At 42.2% G+C, this 20,088-nt stretch overlaps 1 protein-coding gene across 1 annotated transcript in view; it reads left to right on the forward strand.

Annotated features, from left to right (window-relative positions):
- The window catches only part of fras1 (Fraser extracellular matrix complex subunit 1), a 274,524-nt gene that overhangs the window by 27,308 nt on the left and 227,128 nt on the right, over window positions 1–20,088 (forward strand). The window contains 4 exon segments of the mRNA XM_053325459.1: window positions 8,666–8,767; window positions 11,563–11,754; window positions 15,175–15,264; window positions 19,836–19,983. Of these exon segments, the coding sequence (XP_053181434.1) occupies window positions 8,666–8,767; window positions 11,563–11,754; window positions 15,175–15,264; window positions 19,836–19,983 (532 nt within the window).

A 20,088-nucleotide genomic window follows, 5' to 3' on the forward strand; every position in this document is an offset into this window, starting at 1 on the left:
GTTCCCTCCTTCTGTCCTTTCTTCCTTCCTTCATCTGTCCTTCCTTTCTTTCTTCCTTCCTTCCCTTCCTCCCTCCTTTCCTTCCTTCTTCCCTCCTTTCCTTCCTACCTTCCTTCCTTCCCTTCCTCCTCCCTCCCCCCTTTCCTCTCTCCTTCCTTTCCTTCCCTTCCTCCTCCCTCCTCCCTTTCCTCTCTCCTTCCTTTCCTTCCTTCCTTCCTCCCTTCCTTCCTACCTTCCTTCCTTCCTTCCTTCTTTCCTTCCTTCCTTCCTTCCTTCCTTCCTTCCTTCCTTTAGGTGCAAATGACATAAGTAGTAAGGGCTGTTTAAGGGTTAATATCATAAATAAATATTAATATAATCTCCATATTAAATGTTATATTAGTAATAAAAACAGATATTTAGTTAGTTTTATGTTTTATGCACTTTGACTGATTATGTAGATCAGTATTAGTATTAAAGCAGATGACTAAGAGCTTGTAATAAGACATTTAGTATGTTTTTTACACATATAAATGCTATTAGATGTCTCATTTAACCCTTTATTGGGCAAATAATTATATTTGGTAACTTCTGCAAATATCCCAAAATATCCTTCCTTCCTTTCTTCCTTCCTTCCTTCCATTCTTCCTTCCTTCCTTCCTTCCTTTCCTTCCTCCCTGCCTTCTTTCTTCCCTTCCTCTTTTCCTTTCTCCCTCCCTCGTTCCTTATTTCCTCCATCCTTCCTTCCTTTCCTTCCTCCCTGCCTTCTTTCTTCCCTTCCTCTTTTCCTTTCTCCCTCCCTCGTTCCTTATTTCCTCCATCCTTCCTTCCTTTTGTTCCTTCCATCTGTCCTTCCTCCCTCCCTCCTTCTCTCCTCCCTCCCTTCCTTCTTTCCTTCCTTCCTCCGTCCTTCCTTTCTTCCTTTCCTTCCTTCCATTTGTTCTTCCTCCCTCCTTCCTTCTCTCCTCCCTTCCTTCTTTCCTTCCTCCATCCCCCTTTCTTCTTCCTTCCTTCCTTCTTTCTTCCCTTCCTCTTTTCCTTTCTCCCTCCCTCGTTCCTTATTTCCTCCTTCCTTCCTTCCTTTCCTTCCTTTCAATGAGTGTCCTATAAAGGGTTAAGTACTTTTTGTCACTATAAAAGGTTTGGAGATGCCTGAATAAGCACAAACACAGTATTAGTTGTTTCTCTAGTGTGAATTTGAGCTGTTTAAATTCATCATAGTGTCATTTTAGACTAAAAACAACTCAACAGTCAATGTTTCAGTTTCCATTTTTAGCTCAATTATATCCAAACTGAATTTATAAACCATCTTTTTATTATTTAGTCATTATGCAGATGATTGTTAAGTTAAGACATTTTTACACCCTGACAAATAATTCAGTTTTTTATAATGATTAGCTTTAAAGTAGTTACATTTTAAGATAATGAAAATGGGGAACATAGTGTCATAGAGTCAGTGGAGAATTAATAGACTTCAGAATTGACTCGGCTTCATAATCTCTGTGATAATCGTCTTCTTTATTGGAGACGATGAAATCATTTCCATCTTTTTTTTTTTTTGGCTTTGTCTTTTTTTTTTTTGTCTTTTTTTTAATGTTTTGTGATTGAACGGTTGAAAATGAAAAACTATTACTGGGGGTTCACAGTTCATTGCTGTGTGGGTTTTTGAGGAACGGAAGAGATTTATTATTAGGTATTTAACAACTCTGATGTGTGTGTGTGTGTGTGTGTGTGTGTGTGGTCTGTCATAGGCTACTTTTGGGGACAAGTGTCAGACTACAGACCAGATAATTGGGGGCAGCTTGTCCAACTGAGGATAAAATCTGTATCCTCAACTGGGGAAAAGCTGATGGTTAAGTCTCCATGAAGTGAATCTAGCCTTATGTAATGTTCCCAAAAGTGACTATTTTCTGATGTGTGTGTGTGTGTGTGTGTGTGCGTGCATGTCTATCTATCTCTAACAGGACCCATTTCAGTTAAAACCCAACATTGTGAGGACATTTCTGCTTTCAAGACTGGGTTTTAAGGAGTTTTGGCGTGTCGTTGTTATGGTTATGGTTAGGGGAAGTAGCTCTATGACTGTCCTCACAAGGATATGAAGACAAATGTGTGTGTGTGTGTGTGTGTGCGTGTGTGTGCATCTTCTTTCTCTGTTTAAAAGGTATAGTAAGCGATGTGGGGGGAAAACCATAGACTGTATAAAAGAAAACGAGGAGAAAAGTTGTTGATAAGAGTGAAAACCAACCCCCCCCCTCTCTCGTACTCCTTCTGGGGCTCCACCCCCGACGCGCATTGCCATGGTAACGGAAGTTAATGTTAAAATGAGCTAAATTGGGTTTAGGTGTGTAGTTGTGATTGTTAAGTTTTGGGTAAGGGGCTCCCAATAGCATTATAACGAACGTCCTCACAAGGATATAAAGACAAACGTGTGTGAATGAATACCTTTGTGTGTGTGTGTGTGTCAGTGTGTGTGTGTGTGTGTGTGTCAGTGTGTGTGTGTGTGTCAGTGTGTGTGTAGCGAACAGGTTGAAAGATGAACTTCACATTAAACATGTTTGGATCAGACGTGTATTCAGACGTCTTTAGATCAGTTTAGCCCCGGTGAGATCGACGCTGTTTGAACTCTGCCTGAACCAAATTACCTTCAGTCGTCTACAAAGAGACGTGAGCTGCAGTTCATGTTTAAATCACTTAGCTTTATATTTTACATGCTCGAACCTTTTATACAGGTTTACTGATGTTCAACAAGCTCTAAAAATGCTTTTACATGGTGTGCATCCCTTTCATAAACGGCTGTAATAAATGTTATATCACTTTCTTTTTTTTTTTTTAAATAATAAAAAAATGAGCATCCTCCAGGCTTCAGTCAATATTTAATCACATAGTTTAGGCTGAAAGAAAGAAGGAAGGAAGGAAGGAGGGAAGTTAAAATTTAATCCGACAACTACAGTACAGGAAGTTGACACCAATTTGAAACAAGATTATAAATTCAAAGCCAGAAACAGAAGTACATAAATAAATCACTTTCTTTTTTTTCTCCGCTTCCAGTAAGTGTTGATTTGATGACTCAGCATATCCATTTAACCCTCCTGTTGTCCTCGAGTCAAGGAAGGAAGGGAGGAAGGAAGAACGAAGGAAAGGAGAAAGGAAGGAAATGAGGGAGGGAGGAAGGAAGGGAGGAAAGAAGGAAGGTAGGATTGAGGAAAGAAGGAAAAGACTGTATGACAGGAGGGAGGAAAGAAGGAAGGATGGTAGGAGGGAGGGAGGAAAGAAGGAAGGAGGGAGGAAAGAAGGTAGGAAGGAGGGAGGAAAGAACGAAGGTAGGATTGAGGAAAGAAGGAAGGAAGGAGGGAGGGAGGAAAGAAGGAAGGAGGGATGGAAGGAAGGATGGTAGGAGGGAGGGAGGAAAGAAAAGAGGAAGGAAGGAAAGAAGGAAAGAGGAAAGGAGGAAGGGGGGAGGAAGGAGGCTGGAGGAAGGAAAGAAGGAAGGAAAGAAAGAGAGAAGGGGGGAGGGAGGAAAGAAGCAAGGAGGGATGGAAGGGAGGAAGGAAGAAGGAAGGAAGGTAGGAGGGAGGGAGGAAAGAAGGAAGGAGGGATGGAAGGGATGAAGGAAGGATGGTAGGAGGGAGGGAGGAAAGAAGGAAGGAGGGAGGGAGAAAGGAAAAGAGGAAGGAAGGAGGGATGGAAGGGAGGAAGGAAGGATGGAAAGAAGGAAGGAAGGAGGGAGGGAGGAAAGAAGGAAGGAGGGAGGGAGAAAGGAAAAGAGGAAGGAAGGAAGGAAGTTAAAATTTAATCCAACAACTACAGTACAGGAAGTTGACACCAATTTGAAACAAGATTATAAATTCAAAGCCAGAAACAGAAGTACATATCCATTTAACCCTCCTGTTGTCCTCGAGTCAAGGAAGGAAGGAAGGGAGGAAGGATGGAAGGGAGGAAGGAAGGGAAGAAGGAAGGTAGGATTGAGGAAAGAAGGAAGGAAGGAGGGAGGGAGGAAAGAAGGAAGGAGGGAGGGAGAATGGATGGAAGGACGGTAGGAGGGAGGGAGGAAAGAAGGAAGGAGGGATGGGAGGATGGGAGGAAGGAAGGAAGGAAGGTAGGAAGGAGGGAGGAAAGAAGGAAGGTAGGATTGAGGAAAGAAGGAAGGAAGGAGGGAGGAAAGGAGGAAGGAGGGAAGGAAGGAAGGAAGAAGAAAGGAAGGTAGGAGGGAGGGAGGGAGGAAAGAAGGAAGAAAGGAAGGAGGGAGGAAAGAAGGAAGGAGTGATGGAAGGGAGGAAGGAAGGAAGGAAAGAAGGGAAGGTAGGAGGGAGGGAGGAAAGACGGAAGGAAGGTAGGAGGGAGGGAGGAAAGAAGGAAGGAGGGAGAGAGAAAGGAAAAGAGGAAGTAAGGAAAAAGGACAGAGGAAAGAAGGAAGGGGGAAGGAAAGGAAGGAAGGAGGAGGGAGGGAGGAAAGAAGGAAAGAGTGATGGAAGGAAGGATGGAGAAAGGAAAGAAAGAGAGAAGGGGGGAGGGAGGAAAGAAGGAAGGAGGGATGGAAGGGAGGAAGGAACAGTCAAAACAGACGGGGTCAATTTGACTCGGGAGGACGACAGGACGGTTAAGTTCATCGTTAAAACTCATAAATAAACCGTGATGCTTAAAAATGTGGAAAATGACAAAGAGAGATTTTATACTTTATGATTTAAAATGCTTCATGCTTCACTCTGAAGTTCAGTTATGTAAAAGCTGACGTAGTTTAACGTGTGATTGGAGGTCAAATGTGAGTTGTGGTTTTTTTGCACTATAATTTAAAATCAAGCTTCAAATCAGAAAGAATCCTCCACACAGGCACCAACTACTCATTATCTTCATTATTGCTCCATTTAATGAAGGTTTAATAACGGTTCATTTAACCCTCCTGTTGTGTTCGAGTCAAGGAAGTAAAGGAGGGAGGGAGGGAGGAAGGAGGGAAGGAAGAAAGGTAGATGGAGGAAGGAAGAAAGGAGGAAGAAAGGAAGGAAGAAGGGAGGAAGGAAGGAAGGAAGGAAAGGAGGGAAGAAGGGAAGGAAGGGAAGGAGGAGGGAAGGAAGGAAGGAAAGGAGGAAGGAAGGAAGGAAGAAAGGTAGATGGAGGAAGGAAAGGAGCAAGGAAGGAAGGAAAGGAGGGAAGAAGGGAAGGAAGGAAAGGAGGAGGGAAGGAAGGAAGGAAAGGAGGAAGGAAGGAAGGAAGAAGGGAGGAAGGAAGGAAGGAAGGAAAGGAGGGAGGAAGGAAGGAAGGAAGGAAAGGAAGGAAGGAAGAAAGGAGGAAAGAAGGAAGGAGGGAGAGAGAAAGGAAAAGAGGAAGTAAGGAAAAAGGACAGAGGAAAGAAGGAAGGGGGAAGGAAAGGAAGGAAGGAGGAGGGAGGGAGGAAAGAAGGAAAGAGTGATGGAAGGAAGGATGGAGAAAGGAAAGAAAGAGAGAAGGGGGGAGGGAGGAAAGAAGGAAGGAGGGATGGAAGGGAGGAAGGAACAGTCAAAACAGACGGGGTCAATTTGACTCGGGAGGACGACAGGACGGTTAAGTTCATCGTTAAAACTCATAAATAAACCGTGATGCTTAAAAATGTGGAAAATGACAAAGAGAGATTTTATACTTTATGATTTAAAATGCTTCATGCTTCACTCTGAAGTTCAGTTATGTAAAAGCTGACGTAGTTTAACGTGTGATTGGAGGTCAAATGTGAGTTGTGGTTTTTTTGCACTATAATTTAAAATCAAGCTTCAAATTAGAAAGAATCCTCCACACAGGCACCAACTACTCATTATCTTCATTATTGCTCCATTTAATGAAGGTTTAATAACGGTTCATTTAACCCTCCTGTTGTGTTCGAGTCAAGGAAGTAAAGGAGGGAGGGAGGGAGGAAGGAGGGAAGGAAGAAAGGTAGATGGAGGAAGGAAGAAAGGAGGAAGAAAGGAAGGAAGAAGGGAGGAAGGAAGGAAGGAAGGAAAGGAGGGAAGAAGGGAAGGAAGGGAAGGAGGAGGGAAGGAAGGAAGGAAAGGAGGAAGGAAGGAAGGAAGAAAGGTAGATGGAGGAAGGAAAGGAGCAAGGAAGGAAGGAAAGGAGGGAAGAAGGGAAGGAAGGAAAGGAGGAGGGAAGGAAGGAAGGAAAGGAGGAAGGAAGGAAGGAAGAAGGGAGGAAGGAAGGAAGGAAGGAAAGGAGGGAGGAAGGAAGGAAGGAAGGAAAGGAAGGAAGAAAGAAAGGAGGAAAGAAGGAAGGAGGGAGAGAGAAAGGAAAAGAGGAAGTAAGGAAAAAGGACAGAGGAAAGAAGGAAGGGGGAAGGAAAGGAAGGAAGGAGGAGGGAGGGAGGAAAGAAGGAAAGAGTGATGGAAGGAAGGATGGAGAAAGGAAAGAAAGAGAGAAGGGGGGAGGGAGGAAAGAAGGAAGGAGGGATGGAAGGGAGGAAGGAACAGTCAAAACAGACGGGGTCAATTTGACTCGGGAGGACGACAGGACGGTTAAGTTCATCGTTAAAACTCATAAATAAACCGTGATGCTTAAAAATGTGGAAAATGACAAAGAGAGATTTTATACTTTATGATTTAAAATGCTTCATGCTTCACTCTGAAGTTCAGTTATGTAAAAGCTGACGTAGTTTAACGTGTGATTGGAGGTCAAATGTGAGTTGTGGTTTTTTTTGCACTATAATTTAAAATCAAGCTTCAAATTAGAAAGAATCCTCCACACAGGCACCAACTACTCATTATCTTCATTATTGCTCCATTTAATGAAGGTTTAATAACGGTTCATTTAACCCTCCTGTTGTGTTCGAGTCAAGGAAGTAAAGGAGGGAGGGAGGGAGGAAGGAGGGAAGGAAGAAAGGTAGATGGAGGAAGGAAGAAAGGAGGAAGAAAGGAAGGAAGAAGGGAGGAAGGAAGGAAGGAAGGGAGGGAAGAAGGGAAGGAAGGAAAGGAGGAGGGAAGGAAGGAAGGAAAGGAGGAAGGAAGGAAGGAAGGAAAGGAGGAAGGAAGGAAGGAAGAAAGGTAGATGGAGGAAGGAAGAAAGGAGGAAGAAAGGAAGGAAGAAGGGAGGAAGGAAGGAAGGAAAGGAGGAAGGAAGGAAGGAAGGAAAGGAGGAGGGAAGGAAGGAAGGAAAGGAGGAAGGAAGGAAGGAAGAAGGGAGGAAGGAAGGAAGGAAAGGAGGGAGGAAGGAAGGAAGGAAGGAAAGGAAGGAAGGAAGAAAGGAGGAAGGAAGAAGGGAGGAAGGAAGGAAGGAAAGGAGGGAGGAAGGAAGGAAGGAAGGAAAGGAAGGAAGGAAGAAAGGAGGAAGGAAGAAGGGAGGAAGGAAGGAAGGAAAGGAGAAGGACGGAAGGAAAGGAGGGAAGGAAGGAAGGAAGGAAGAGTCACAACAGATGGGTCAATTTGACCCGGGAGCACAACAGGAGGGTTAAGCAACGTTCACTCTCTAAAAAAGTCAGAATTAATGATAAATGCTCACCAATCATGTTCCTCATGTAAAAAGCCATGTATGAATAAATCCTCTCTTATTTTGAAATAATATATCCCTCCTTTTACCTTTTAAGTCAAATTAAACCTACTAGACTTCACTTCATACCTAAACACCATAAAATGTTACCAGTCAGCTTTTATTTTTATATTATACAGGCTCTTAAATATCTCTTGTCTATGTGATGTCATAATGTTTTTTATTATATATTATTTTACATTGTTTTATGTTGTATCTTGTAGCTCTTCCTGCTCTTCCTTCCTATATTCAACACTTTTATACATGCGTGTTAATGCTCTTATTTTGGTAGTACCCAATGATTTCTGGGATTTACCTATTGTCCGCTTTCATACATGCGTGTTAATGCTCTTATTTTGGTAGTATCTAATGATTTCTGGGATTTACCTATTGTCCGCTTTCATACATGCGTGTTAATGCTCTTATTTTGGTAGTATCTATGATGATTTCTGGGATTTATCTAATGTCCGCTTTTATACATGCATGTTAATGCTCTTATTTTGGTAGTACCCAATGATTTCTGGGATTTATCTAATGTCCGCTTTTATACATGCGTGTTAATGCTCTTATTTTGGTAGTATCTATGATGATTTCTGGGATTTATCTAATGTCCGCTTTTATACATGCATGTTAATGCTCTTATTTTGGTAGTATCTATGATGATTTCTGGGATTTACCTATTGTCCGCTTTTATACATGCGTGTTAATGCTCTTATTTTGGTAGTACCCAATGATTTCTGGGATTTACCTATTGTCTGCTTTTATACATGCGTGTTAATGCTCTTATTTTGGTAGTATCTATGATGATTTCTGGGATTTACCTATTGTCCGCTTTTATACATGCGTGTTAATGCTCTTATTTTGGTAGTATCTATGATGATTTCTGGGATTTACCTATTGTCCGCTTTTATACATGCGTGTTAATGCTCTTATTTTGGTAGTATCTAATGATTTCTGGGATGAACGTTACCAGAAAGTTTGGGACTTTTTTTTTCCCTCCTTTTTTTTTTCTTGATAAATGAAAGTTTGTGTGCAATTCACGGAGCTGAGAAATGTCACTCCTACTTTGTATCATCACACAGAAAAAGAAGAAGAAGAAGCACTTTGAGGCTTGTGATTCTGTGTGTGTGTGTGTGTGTGTGTGTGTGTGTGTGCGTGTGTGTAGTTTGATCTAATAATGTATCTCTGTGTGTGTGTATCTTTGCAGCACGGCGAGCAGTGGCAGAAAAACACCTGCACCACTTGTGTGTGTGACCGAGGTCAATCTAAATGCCACACACACACCTGTCCGCCCGTCGCCTGTGACAAGGTTAGTACACACACACACATACACACACACACACACACACACACACACACACACACACATGCAGGTTGACATTGAGTTTTATACAGGATTCACCTCATACATTTGAAACTCTCTCTGCTAATGGATGCAGGGATGTGTCACTACTCTGCAGCACAGAAGAAGAAGAGCTGCTGGCTTGTCTGTCTGGCACACACACACACACACACACACACACACACACACACACACACACACACACACACACACACACACACGTATGCAGGGAGGCTTGACATTTAATTGTTAATTGTATGCAAATTTCAGCTCACAGCTTTTTACTCGCTGCTGTAATTCTCATTAGTGAAATCAAAGAAGAGCATAAAACAACATAACACTAAAGGACGACATCATAAAGAGACAAATACAACACGCCTATACAGTAAGAGGAGGAATAGGAAATAGGAAACAGGAAATAGGAAATAGGAAAGCAGCATAAAAGAAATAGAAAGTTTATGGATTATTATATTTGAATTAAGTTTGTTTATTGACTGTTGAACAAAGTATCCTTGAACAGAGAGGAGACATTCCTTTCCTTCCTTCCTTCCTTCCTTCCTTCGATCTATCTTTCCTTCCTTTCTTCCTTCTTTACCTCTTTCCTCCCTTCTTTCCTTTTATCTTTCCTTCATCACTTCTTTTCCTTCCTTCCTTCCTTCCTTCCGTCCTTCCGTCCTTCCTCCTTTCCTTCCTTCCTTCCTTTCTTACTCCCTGTCTTTCTTCCTTCCTTCCTTCATTCCTTCCATCTGTCCTTCCTTCTTTCCTCCTTTCCTTCCTTCCTTCCTTCCTTCCTTCCTTCCTTCTTTCCCTCCTTTCCTTTTTTTCCTTCCTTCCTTCCTTACTCCCTGTCTTCCTTCCTTCCTTACTCCCTGCTTTTCCTTCCTTCCTTACTCCCTGTCTTCCTTCCTTTCTTACTCCCTTCTTTTCCTTCCTTCCTTCCTTTCATCTGTCCTTCCTTCTTTCCTCCTTCCCTTCCTTCCTTCCTCCTTCCCTTCCTTCCTTCCTTACTCCCTGTCTTCCCTCTTTCCTTCCTTCTTTCTTTTTATCTTTCCTTCATGTCTTCTTTTCCTTCCTTCCTTCTGTCCTTCCTTCCTTCCTTCCTTCCTCAATATAACACACAAAAAAGACCCAAGACCCATTTTATGGATTAGTATATTTGAATTAAGTGTGTTTATTGACTGTTGAACATATTTTTTAGTATCCTTGAACAGAGAGGAGAGATTCTTTAAATAGAAAATAACTCTGATGTGAGTTTTGTATCCAGTTTATTCTTTATATATATATTTATTTATTTATATATAAACTGTACACACAGACTAATTAAAATCATAGTGTTGACCTTTTATAAAGAGGAAAACACTTGCCTCGATGAAGCTCATCAGGTTTCCTGCCGTTGCCGTGGAAACCTTTTTGAAGCACTTTGCTCTTTTGCTCAAAGTTTTTCTCTATTTTTAATTTTTTTTCACACTTTAACCAAAACTTAAAGTAAAAATAAATAAATAAATAAATGGATCCTCAGTTTTGGGCACGACTGAGTGAAGATGTTTGAACAGCTCATTCCCTTCGCTGATGATAGAAGAGAAGAAAAAAAAAAGATCCCAGTGGATTAAAAGCCTCCAAACAACTGATCTGAACTACTCTGAACTTCTCTGAAATGAGATGCAGAAACAGGAAGAGCAATAATAACCACCTGCTCTGCTCCGTGAATCAACAGGAAGTGATTCACTAAAGTCTGACATTATTTTAAGGTCTTTGAACGCACCGCTTGACCTTTAAACAGGAAGAGAAAAAAAAGAGCTTTGTTTGATATAGTGAAGAAAGAAAGGATGTCAAACATGCGGCTCGTGGGTCAGTCGGACCACTTTCCTTCATTCCTTCTTTCCTTCCTCCCTTTCTTCCTTCCTTCTTTCCTTCCTTCCTCCTTTCTTTCTTCTTTTCCCACTTTCCTTCGTTCTTTTTCTTCCATCTTTTCTTCCTGTCTTCTTTTCTTTCCTTCCTAACTTCCTCCCTCTCTTCTTTCCCTCCATCTTTCCTTCCTTCCTTCCTGTCTTCTTTCCATTTTTTCCTTCCTAACTTCCTCCCTCTCTTCTTTCCCTCCATCTTTCCTTCCTTCCTACCTGTCTTCTTTCCATTTTTTTCTTCTTTCCCACTTTCCTCCCATCTTTCCTTCCTAACTTCCTTCCTTATTTTCTTTCTTCTTTCCATCTTTCCTTCCTTCCTAACTTCCTTCCTTCCTTCCTTTCATCCCTCTTTCATTCTCCCCATCTTTCTTTGCCCCCTTCCTTCCTTCCTTCCTTCCTTCCTTCCTTCCTTCCTTCCTTCCCACTGTCCTTCGTTCTTTTTCTTCCATCTTTCCTTCCTGTCTTCTTTTCTTTGCTTCCTGCCTAACTTCCTTCCTTTCTTTCATCCCTCTTTCATTCTCTCCATCTTTCCTTCCTTCTTTCCTTCCTTCCTTCTTTCCTTCCTGTCTTCTTCTCTTTCCTTCCTTCCTAACTTCATTCCTTCCCTCCCTCCCTCTGTCTTTCCTTCCTTCCTTCCCTCCAGCTTTCCTTCCTTTCTACCTTCCTTCCTTCCTTCCCTCCATCTTTCCATCTTTCCTTCTTTCCTTCATTTCTTACTTTCTTAGCTCCTTCCTTCCTTCCTTCCTTCCTTCCTTCCTTCCTTCCTTCCTTCCTTCCTTCCTTCTATATATATAAAGTTTGATAGTTTGTTTGATTAATTGATTGATCTCTCTGTCCCTTTCTCACATCTAAACCAAACAGGGTCAGACCAAAGTGAAGCGCGCCGGTCAGTGCTGCGACGAATGCGCCGTCGCCAAGGGGAGCTGCCTGTACGAGACCGTGGTGCGTTACCATGGAGACATGTGGAACGGCACGGGCTGCGAGTTCTGCACCTGCGACCGAGGTCAGGTCCTCTGCCAGAGGGCCGAGTGCGGCCGCGTCGAATGTCCGCAGGTAAGCCTGGAAGCTAGAAAATATGAAGATGTCTTGAGTTGTTGCTCGGGGCAACGGAATCCTGCAACACGACCCTAACCCATTTACTATTAAAATACATGCAGGTGTTCACTCAGTAGATACTTTGTAATGTGAGTGGTGCAAATATGTTTTTCACCTTTAATAATCTCTATCACATTATCAATGTCACAGTTATTGCTCAGATTGCTTGTTTATTATTTATTCTTCTTTATTTATTTTATTTTCGCTCTTTCTATCTTGCTGCTGTTAAAAAAGACAATATGCTTGCTAGCTTCGGTTTAGTGTCCATAGAAACGTCTTCTTTTCTTTCCTTCCTTCCTTCCTTCCTTCCTTCCTTCCTGACTGACTGACTGACTGACTGACTTACTGACTTCCTCCCTTTCTTCCTTCCTTCCTTCCTTCCTTCCCTCCTTCCTTCCTTCCTTCCTTCCTTCCTTTGTTTTCCTACCCTTACTTTTTTCCCTTCCTTCCTTCCTTCCGTCCTTACTCCTTTCCTTCCTTCCTCCTTTGTGTGTGTGTGTGTGTGTGTGTGTGTGTGTGTGTGTGTGTGTGTTATAAGGTTTAATGACGCGGGTCAGTGAACACACCGCTGGAATTACTTTATTCCTTCCTTCGTTTCTTCCTTTACTTCCTTCCTTCCTTCCTTCATGTTTTCTTTCCCTTCTTGTTTCCCTTCCTTCCTTCCCTCCTTCCTTCCTTCCTTCATTCGTTCCTTCCTTCCTTCCATCCTGCCTTCCTTCCTTCCTTCCTTCCTTCCTGCCTTCCTTCCTTCCTTCCTTTACTTCCTACCTTCCTTTCTTCTTTTCCTTCCCTCCATCCACAGACTGGTCTTTCTTGTGCTGACACTATGCCCCCCCCCCCGGCCCCCTCCATTATAAACCACCCATCAGCACCCAGGAATCCCATCTCCTGACCTTTAACTGCGTCTCTATGAAGCTAATAGAAGACGTCACAGTTACTTTGTCCAGTTTCATACAGTCGGTGTAACTCGCTGCAGTCCAAAGGTCTGATCCAGCGGTCTGCTAGTGTATTTAACTGGAAACACAAATTGGGTGAAACGGGGGGGAAAAAGGAAAAGGATGATTTGAAGCTATAAGGTCGGCTGCTTCCATCACAGATAAAATCACTTCACAGCTCAGATGATGTAAACTGGAAAGATATGAAACCGCGTTGAGGCTGAAGACAAGCGTAAAAAATAAAAAGGGGCATTCATTCAGTATGAATTAAACTCATTACATCTGTCACAAGTCAGACCTTTAAGATTTAGCTCATTTTTTAATATTTAACATATGTCGCTGTTTGAAATCAACTTACTACCAAGTCACATTACTTTGATTAAGGCACTGAAATACATGACGTGTTACATTTTAAATAGAGTAACTATAGTAACGAGGGTCCCCATGGCTCTGAAATGAACACAGCAGCAGCAGCAGCAGCGTCGGCTCTGGTGAAGACGAGCATCGAGAGACTTTAGCCCAGTTAGGAATGTGGGACGTCGGTCGTGGGAGGATTTATGGGACAAAACAAAGGATTTGCTAAGGTTATTAGCCGCCGTTACCATGGTTACTTACCACCTTTAAAATGACCCAGTTTGGGCTTTTTGGCGCCACGTCGACTCAACACCTCCTCCTTTCCTTCCCTCCTACCTTCCTTCCTTCCTTCCTTCCCTCCTACCTTCCTTACTTTTTCCTCCCTTCTTTCCTTCCCTCATGCCTTCCTTCCTTCCTTCCTTCCTTCCCTCCCTCCTACCTCCTTCTTCCATTGCTTCCTCCTTTCCTTCCTTACTTTTTCCTCCCTTCCTCCCTCCTTTCCTCCCTTCCTTCCTCCCTCCCTTCCTTCCTCCTTTCCTTCCTTCCTTCCTTCCTTCCTTCCTTCCTTCCTTCCTTCATTCCTTCCTCCTTTCCTTCTTTACCTTTTCCTCTCTTCCTCCCTCCTTTCCTTTCCTTCCCTCCCTCCTACCTTCTTTCCTTCTTCCATTCCTTCCTTACTTTTCCTCCCTCCCTCCCTTCCTTCTTCCTTCCTCCTTTCCTTCCTCCCCCCTTTCCTTCTTTCCCTTCCTTCCTTCCTCCCTTCCTTCCCACTTTCCTCCCTTCCTTCCTTCCTCCCTCCTACCTCCCTTCCTTTCTCCCTTCCTTCCTTCCTTCTTTCCTTGCTTAAAATGACCCAGTTTGGGCTTTTTGGCGCCACGTCGACTCAACACCTCATGTTCTGTGTTCTCATGTCAAGCAGATTGAATAATATTGCTTTAATATCCCCGCTATGACCCAATAAGCCCTCATTAATCATTAATTACGCTCCGTGCTGATAATTACAGCTGGTAAGTGTCATTAGAGCCATAAGTAGCGTAACTGGCGTCGGTCCAGCTCTAAAAATTGAGCAAGGTCACCGTGCTAAGAAGATCAGAGCTGTTTGTGTGTGTGTGTGTGTGTGTGTGTGTGTGTGTGTGTGTGTGTGTGTGTGTGTGTGTGTGTGTGTGTGTGTGTGTTTGTGTGTGTGTGTGTGTGTGTGTGTGTGTGTGTGTGTTGTAAGGTTTAATGACGCGGGTCAGTGAACACACCGCTGGAATTACAGTAGTGAAGGATTATTATTCCTGACGGAGACACTGGAGCTGAAATGTGATGTCACTGTTCTGTAATAAAGGCAGGAAGTGATATTAAATAGTAAACTGCCATCATGTAGAAAGAAACTCAATTTATACATCCTTCTTTCCTTCCTTCCTCCCTCCCTTCCTTCCTCCTTTCCTTCCTACCTTCCTCCTTTCCTTCCTAACTTCCTTCTTCCTCCCTTCTTTCCTCCTTTCCTTCCTACCTTCTTCTTTCCTTCCCTCCTTCCTTCCTTCTTCCTCCCTTCTCCCCTCATTTCCTTCCTTTTCCTTCCTTCCTTCCTTCCTTCCTCCCTTCCTTCCTCCTTTCCTTCCTACCTTGCTCCTTTCCTTCCTAACTTCCTTCTTCCTCCCTTCTTTCCTCCTTTCCTTCCTACCTTCTTCTTTCCTTCCCTCCTTCCTTCCTTCTTCCTCCCTTCTCCCCTCATTTCCTTCCTTTTCCTTCCTTCCTTCCTCCTTTCCTTCCTTCCTTCCTTCCTTCCTTCCTCCTTTCCTTCCTTCCTACCTTCCTTCCTTCCTTTTTTCCTTAATTAAAGTTAAATGAGATAAACACATTAGATGCTTAAAATAAACAGTTGTTATCATTTTATTGTGAAAATCCTGCCTATAATCTGCATGTTATTTCCTGTCTGTGCCGTTATGAGCTGCTCTTGTATTATATTTTATATATTATATATTACGTCCTCTGATGATTCAGCCAGGAGTCTTTAATATAAACCCTCTCTATCTCTTTCAGGGATGTCTAGAAGAGAGAGTCTAATTAAAAGTTTTGTGTTTCTCTTGTTGTTTTATTTTAGGGATCGGAGCTCGTTCACCTGCAGGGGAAATGCTGCCCCGAGTGTTCCTCCGTCAAACCTTCCTGTGGGTACCAAGGCAAATCCTACAAGGTAACTTTACTGTTTATTACATATAGAGAGTTTACATTTAAAAAAGAAGCAATATCAAGTAAGAAATGTAAAGTGTGAAGTGTGTGGGTGAGACGAAAGCCAACACTTTACTGCTTATTCTCTAACTAGTCAATCACAGCTTTAAAGCGATGGTTTGGTGTAATTTCGACCTAGCATCATATGCACCATGAGGTCTATCTAATATAAAATAGTGGAGTTAGCTTAGCATAGGCGCTAACGGGACCACCAGTGTATGTGGTAAATGACCAGAAGAAGAAGAAGAAGGAAGGAAGAAGGAAGGAAAGGAGGGAGGAAGGAGGGAAAGAGGGAAGGAAGGAAAGGAGGAAGGCAGGAAGGAAGGAGGAAGGAAGAAGGAAAGGAGGGAGAAAGGAAGAAGGAAGGAAAGGAGGAAGGAAGAAAGGAATTAAAGGAGGGAGGGAGGAAGGAAGGAAGAAAGGAAGGAAGGAACACTCACTACTTCTACAGTCATAAAAAATGCATTTAAATCTGTGAAGAAGGGAAGAAGGAAGGAAGAAGGAAGGAAAGGAGGGAAGAAGGAAGGAAAGGAAGAAAGAAGGAATGAAGAAAGAAGGAAGGAAAGGAGGCAGGAAGGAAGGAATTATATGACACAGGAGTTTATTAAAATAACACTTACCTGATGGCTTTTACTCTGCTGCTACTGCTAAAGCTGCAAACATCATTGAAATATCACTCGATCACTGAAATACCGTGTGATTTCGCGAGATCACGCACAGCACATCTAGAGATGTGCTGTGTGATCGCGCAATATTTCGACACTGTTTCCAGCTTTAGCAGTAGCAGCAGAGTAAAAGCCATCAGGTAAGTGTTATTTTAATTTAAAAAAAACACAGTAGGCAGGACAATGATTAAGTCTAAGTATTGGTAAATCGATACCAAGTAGCATTGAATCATCTCCTGTCAAACGATACCTGCAATCAATCTGTTTTGCATCCAGAACTAGAAAACATGACTATTTTTTTGGACTTGCTCACAATCAATGCAAACATCTGTGTTGACTGTTCCTTCTTTCCTCCCTTCCTTCCTCCCTTCCTTCCTTCCTCCCTTCCTCCCTCCTTTCCTTCCTTCTTTCCTTCCTTCCCTCCCTCCCTCCTACCTTCCTTCCTTCTTCATCCCTTCCTTCCTCCTTTCCTTCATTACTTTTTCCTCCTTTCCTTCCTTCTTCCTCCCTCCCTTCATTCCTCCTTTCCTTCTTTCCCGCCTTCTTCCTTCCTTCCTTCCTTCCTTCCTTCCTCCTTTCCTTCCTTACTTTTCCTCCCTTCCTCCCAGAGCAGATGCATTCATCAAACCATTAGATTTCAGCATTGAGTGTTAATGAGTGTGACACTTCTTTATTATCACTCTCTCACACTCTCTCTCTTCACTCTAACTGCATCATGTGGTAATTAGCACCAGTCTTTATGAATCAGACTCTTTTATACAATGAGGCTCAAAGGGGCCAATTTTACACCAAATATTATGCATATAACCTCATTTAACCTTCCTTCCTTCCTTCCTTCCTTCCTACCTTCCTTCTTTCCTTCCTTCCCTCCCTCCTACCTTCTTTCCTTCTTTCCTTCCTTCTTTAATTCCTTCCTTCCTCCTTTCCTTCCTTCCTCCCTCCTTTCCTTCCTTCTTAATACTTTCCTTCTTTACTTTTTCCTCCCTTTCTCTCTTGTTTCCTCTCTTCTTCCTTCCTTTCTTGCTCCCCCTTTCCTTCCTTCCTTCCTTCCTCCCTGCTTTCCTTCCTTCTTTCCTTGCTCCTTCCTTTCTTCCTTCCTTCCTTCCTTCCTTCCTTCCTTCCTTCCTTCCTTCCTTCCTTCCTTCCTTCCTCCTTTCCTTCCTTCTTCCTCCCTTCCCCCCTCCTTTCCTTCCTTCTTCCTCCCTTCCTCCCTCCTTTCCTTCCTTCTTTCCTTCCTTCCCTCCCTTCCTCCTACCTTCCTTCCTTCTTCATCCCTTCCTTCCTCCTTTCCTTCATTACTTTTTCCTCCCTTCCTCCCTCCTTTACTTCCTTCTTCCTCCCTCCCTTCATTCCTCCTTTCCTTCTTTCCCGCCTTCTTCCTTCCTTCCTTCCTTCCTCCTTTCCTTCCTTACTTTTCCTCCCTTCCTCCCAGAGCAGATGCATTCATCAAACCTTCAGATTTCAGCATTGAGTGTTAATGAGTGTGACACTTCTTTATTATCACACTCTCTCCACTCTGTGAACATGCTGCTAGTTTCAGTCTTTATGAATCAGACTCTTTTATACAATGAGTCTCAAAGGGGCCAATTTTGCACCAAACATTTTGCATATAACCTAATTTAAACACATGCAAATAGAAAAGGAGGACCAACGCTGTGTTTACTCGGCCCTTGCTGGGTGTTTGGTGAATTAGACTCTTTCTTTCTTTATGTCTTATTTTTTTTTGGATTTTATTGGCTGCAAAATCTGCACAATCCTCTTTTGTGAATTCACCCCTCTGAGATTTAAAGTTTGAGGCAGTGTGTGTGTGTGTGTGTGTGTGTGTGTGTGTGTGCGTGTGTGTGTGTGTGTGTGTGTTATAACAGAGCTATCAGGTTACTTCAGGCTGTGTAACAAGTATCTCTTTCTTATTATTCTGCCCTTGTATCTCTTAGGAGTGTCGTCAACTTCATTATTCATAAGGCTACTCCTAGAAAAACCCAGAAGGCACCGTCCTCCTCTTTTTCTTTCTTTTTTTCTTTTTTCTTTTTTTTTTTTTACATTTTCAGCCAAAGGGGGATTTCTCATGAACTGCTGCTAGCCGGTCAGCCAAGGTCGAGGCTCAGAGCGAGGGCAGAAAGAGCAGCTTTTATACCCAATAGATTTCTCTTTGTCAACCTTTTAGGATTTCTTCTTAACAATAGTAAACACAAACTGATACTACACACAATAAACTAAAAAAAAGTTAAAGCTGGAAAGTTAATGATTAAGAATGATACATTATGTTTACTTAACTCTTATCTTTTAAAAGAAGAAGCTTTTAAAGGCACATTAGCAAGCTTTTATTTTATTATAAAGAAGGCAAAAAAGAAAATAATTTAGGAGTTGAATGGGAAATAGTTTTTTTTACACCCTGCAAAATAATAAATGAGCACAATAAATAAATAAATCAACACGCACGATGCAAATGTTACATAAGCTGCATGCCTTGTTTGTGTCTCAGTGCAAACAGCTGCAATAAAAAGTAGATGACGTAATGTTAAAATTACACTTAAAGTACACTATAAAACTTTTAGACAAGTGTGCATAAAACCACTAATCAAGCACAAATAGATGAAACATTAAACAATAAATAAAGCAAGATTATACAATGTTATAGAAAAGCTTTTACACCACTCATTTATAGAGAATAAACAGCTACTATCACACAATACCTATTTTGTCTTGTAACTACTATCTTATTAAAACTATTAATTTTTCATTTCACTTAAACACATGTCAATAGATATGGGTCAAATCTGACACAGCATAATACTTGGCCAAATTTCAGAATAAGAGTATGTAGCACTTATACAAAAATATAAGATTTAAGAAGTTTTAAAGTTATAAAAGTCTTCAAATTTCAGAATAAAAGACTTTTTTTTTTTTTTTTACAAGCTGTTAAATATCAAAATGACAGCTGTTGGAGTTTGATGCACAGCGTTGGAGCAACAACAATAAAAGTCAGTCTTCCTTTTTAGCTTTAAACCTGAACCACAGAGAGTTTAACATCTGGTTTTTCTGATCTGAGAGATTTCAGTGCAGATTAAAGAGGAGCCAGTGATGTTTAAATATCATCTGTTAAATATGAAAGATGATGACATAGATGTTAAATAAGCGAACAGCTCCACAGCGATGATAAAGACAATAAGACACTTGAACGTTGCAGATTTCTTCTCTTCCTCTGCAGGTCTTTGTGTGTATTAGCCTTGGTGCATATCTGACGCTTTATTGTGAAGGAATCTGTGATCTTTAACGTTATTTCTGCATGAAATCAGGTTATTTTTTTGTGCTCCTGCTGTTTGATTGAATATGTGTCCTCTGTGAGTCTCTATCAGCTCCTTTTATTCTGCTTTTAAAATGTATTACAAGTCGTGACTGTCAGACTTCTTTAGCATTCAGCTCAGAGGCTGGTCTGTGTAGCTTCCCTCTTTAAAAAAAAACCTTATTTAACCCTTAAATACTTAAATTCCTCCCTCCCTCCTTCCTTCCTTCCTTCCTTCCTTCCTTCCTTCCTTCCTTCCTTCCTTCCTTCCTTCCTTCCTTCCTCCTTCCTTCCTTCCCTCCTACCTTCCTTCCTTCCTCCCTCCCTCCTTCTTTCCTTCTTTCCTTCCTTATTTCCTTCCCTGCTTCCTTCCTCCCTCTTTTCCTCCCTCCCTTCCTTCCTTCTTTCCTTCCCTCCTTCCTTCCTTCCTTCCTTCCTTCCTCCCTCCCTTCCTTCCTTGACTCGAGGACAACAGTCAGTATTTAAAGGGTTAACGTCCTCTATTGTTTCCACATCAGCTTTTCGAGCTTCTACTTTTACCTTTTTATTCTTTCTTTCACCTTCCCTCTTGTTTTTTTATTTTCCCAGGATTTGTCTCGGTGGAGCGACGGCAGCTGCAGGGAGTGTGAATGCCGTGACGCCCGTGTGACTTGTTATCTGCGTTCCTGCCTCACCTGTCCGCCGGGCGAGCTGGCCGTCACCAAGGACCACGCATGCTGCCCCGAGTGTCACCAAGGTGAGCTCACGCTGCTGCAAAAGGACAACAACACTGTTATTACTCATGCTGCTGCTGCGCTTTCACACACACACACACACACACACACACACACACACACACACA

Source organism: Scomber japonicus, chromosome 9, assembly GCF_027409825.1.
Source record: "Scomber japonicus isolate fScoJap1 chromosome 9, fScoJap1.pri, whole genome shotgun sequence".
In the NCBI taxonomy this organism is placed as follows: domain Eukaryota; kingdom Metazoa; phylum Chordata; class Actinopteri; order Scombriformes; family Scombridae; genus Scomber; species Scomber japonicus.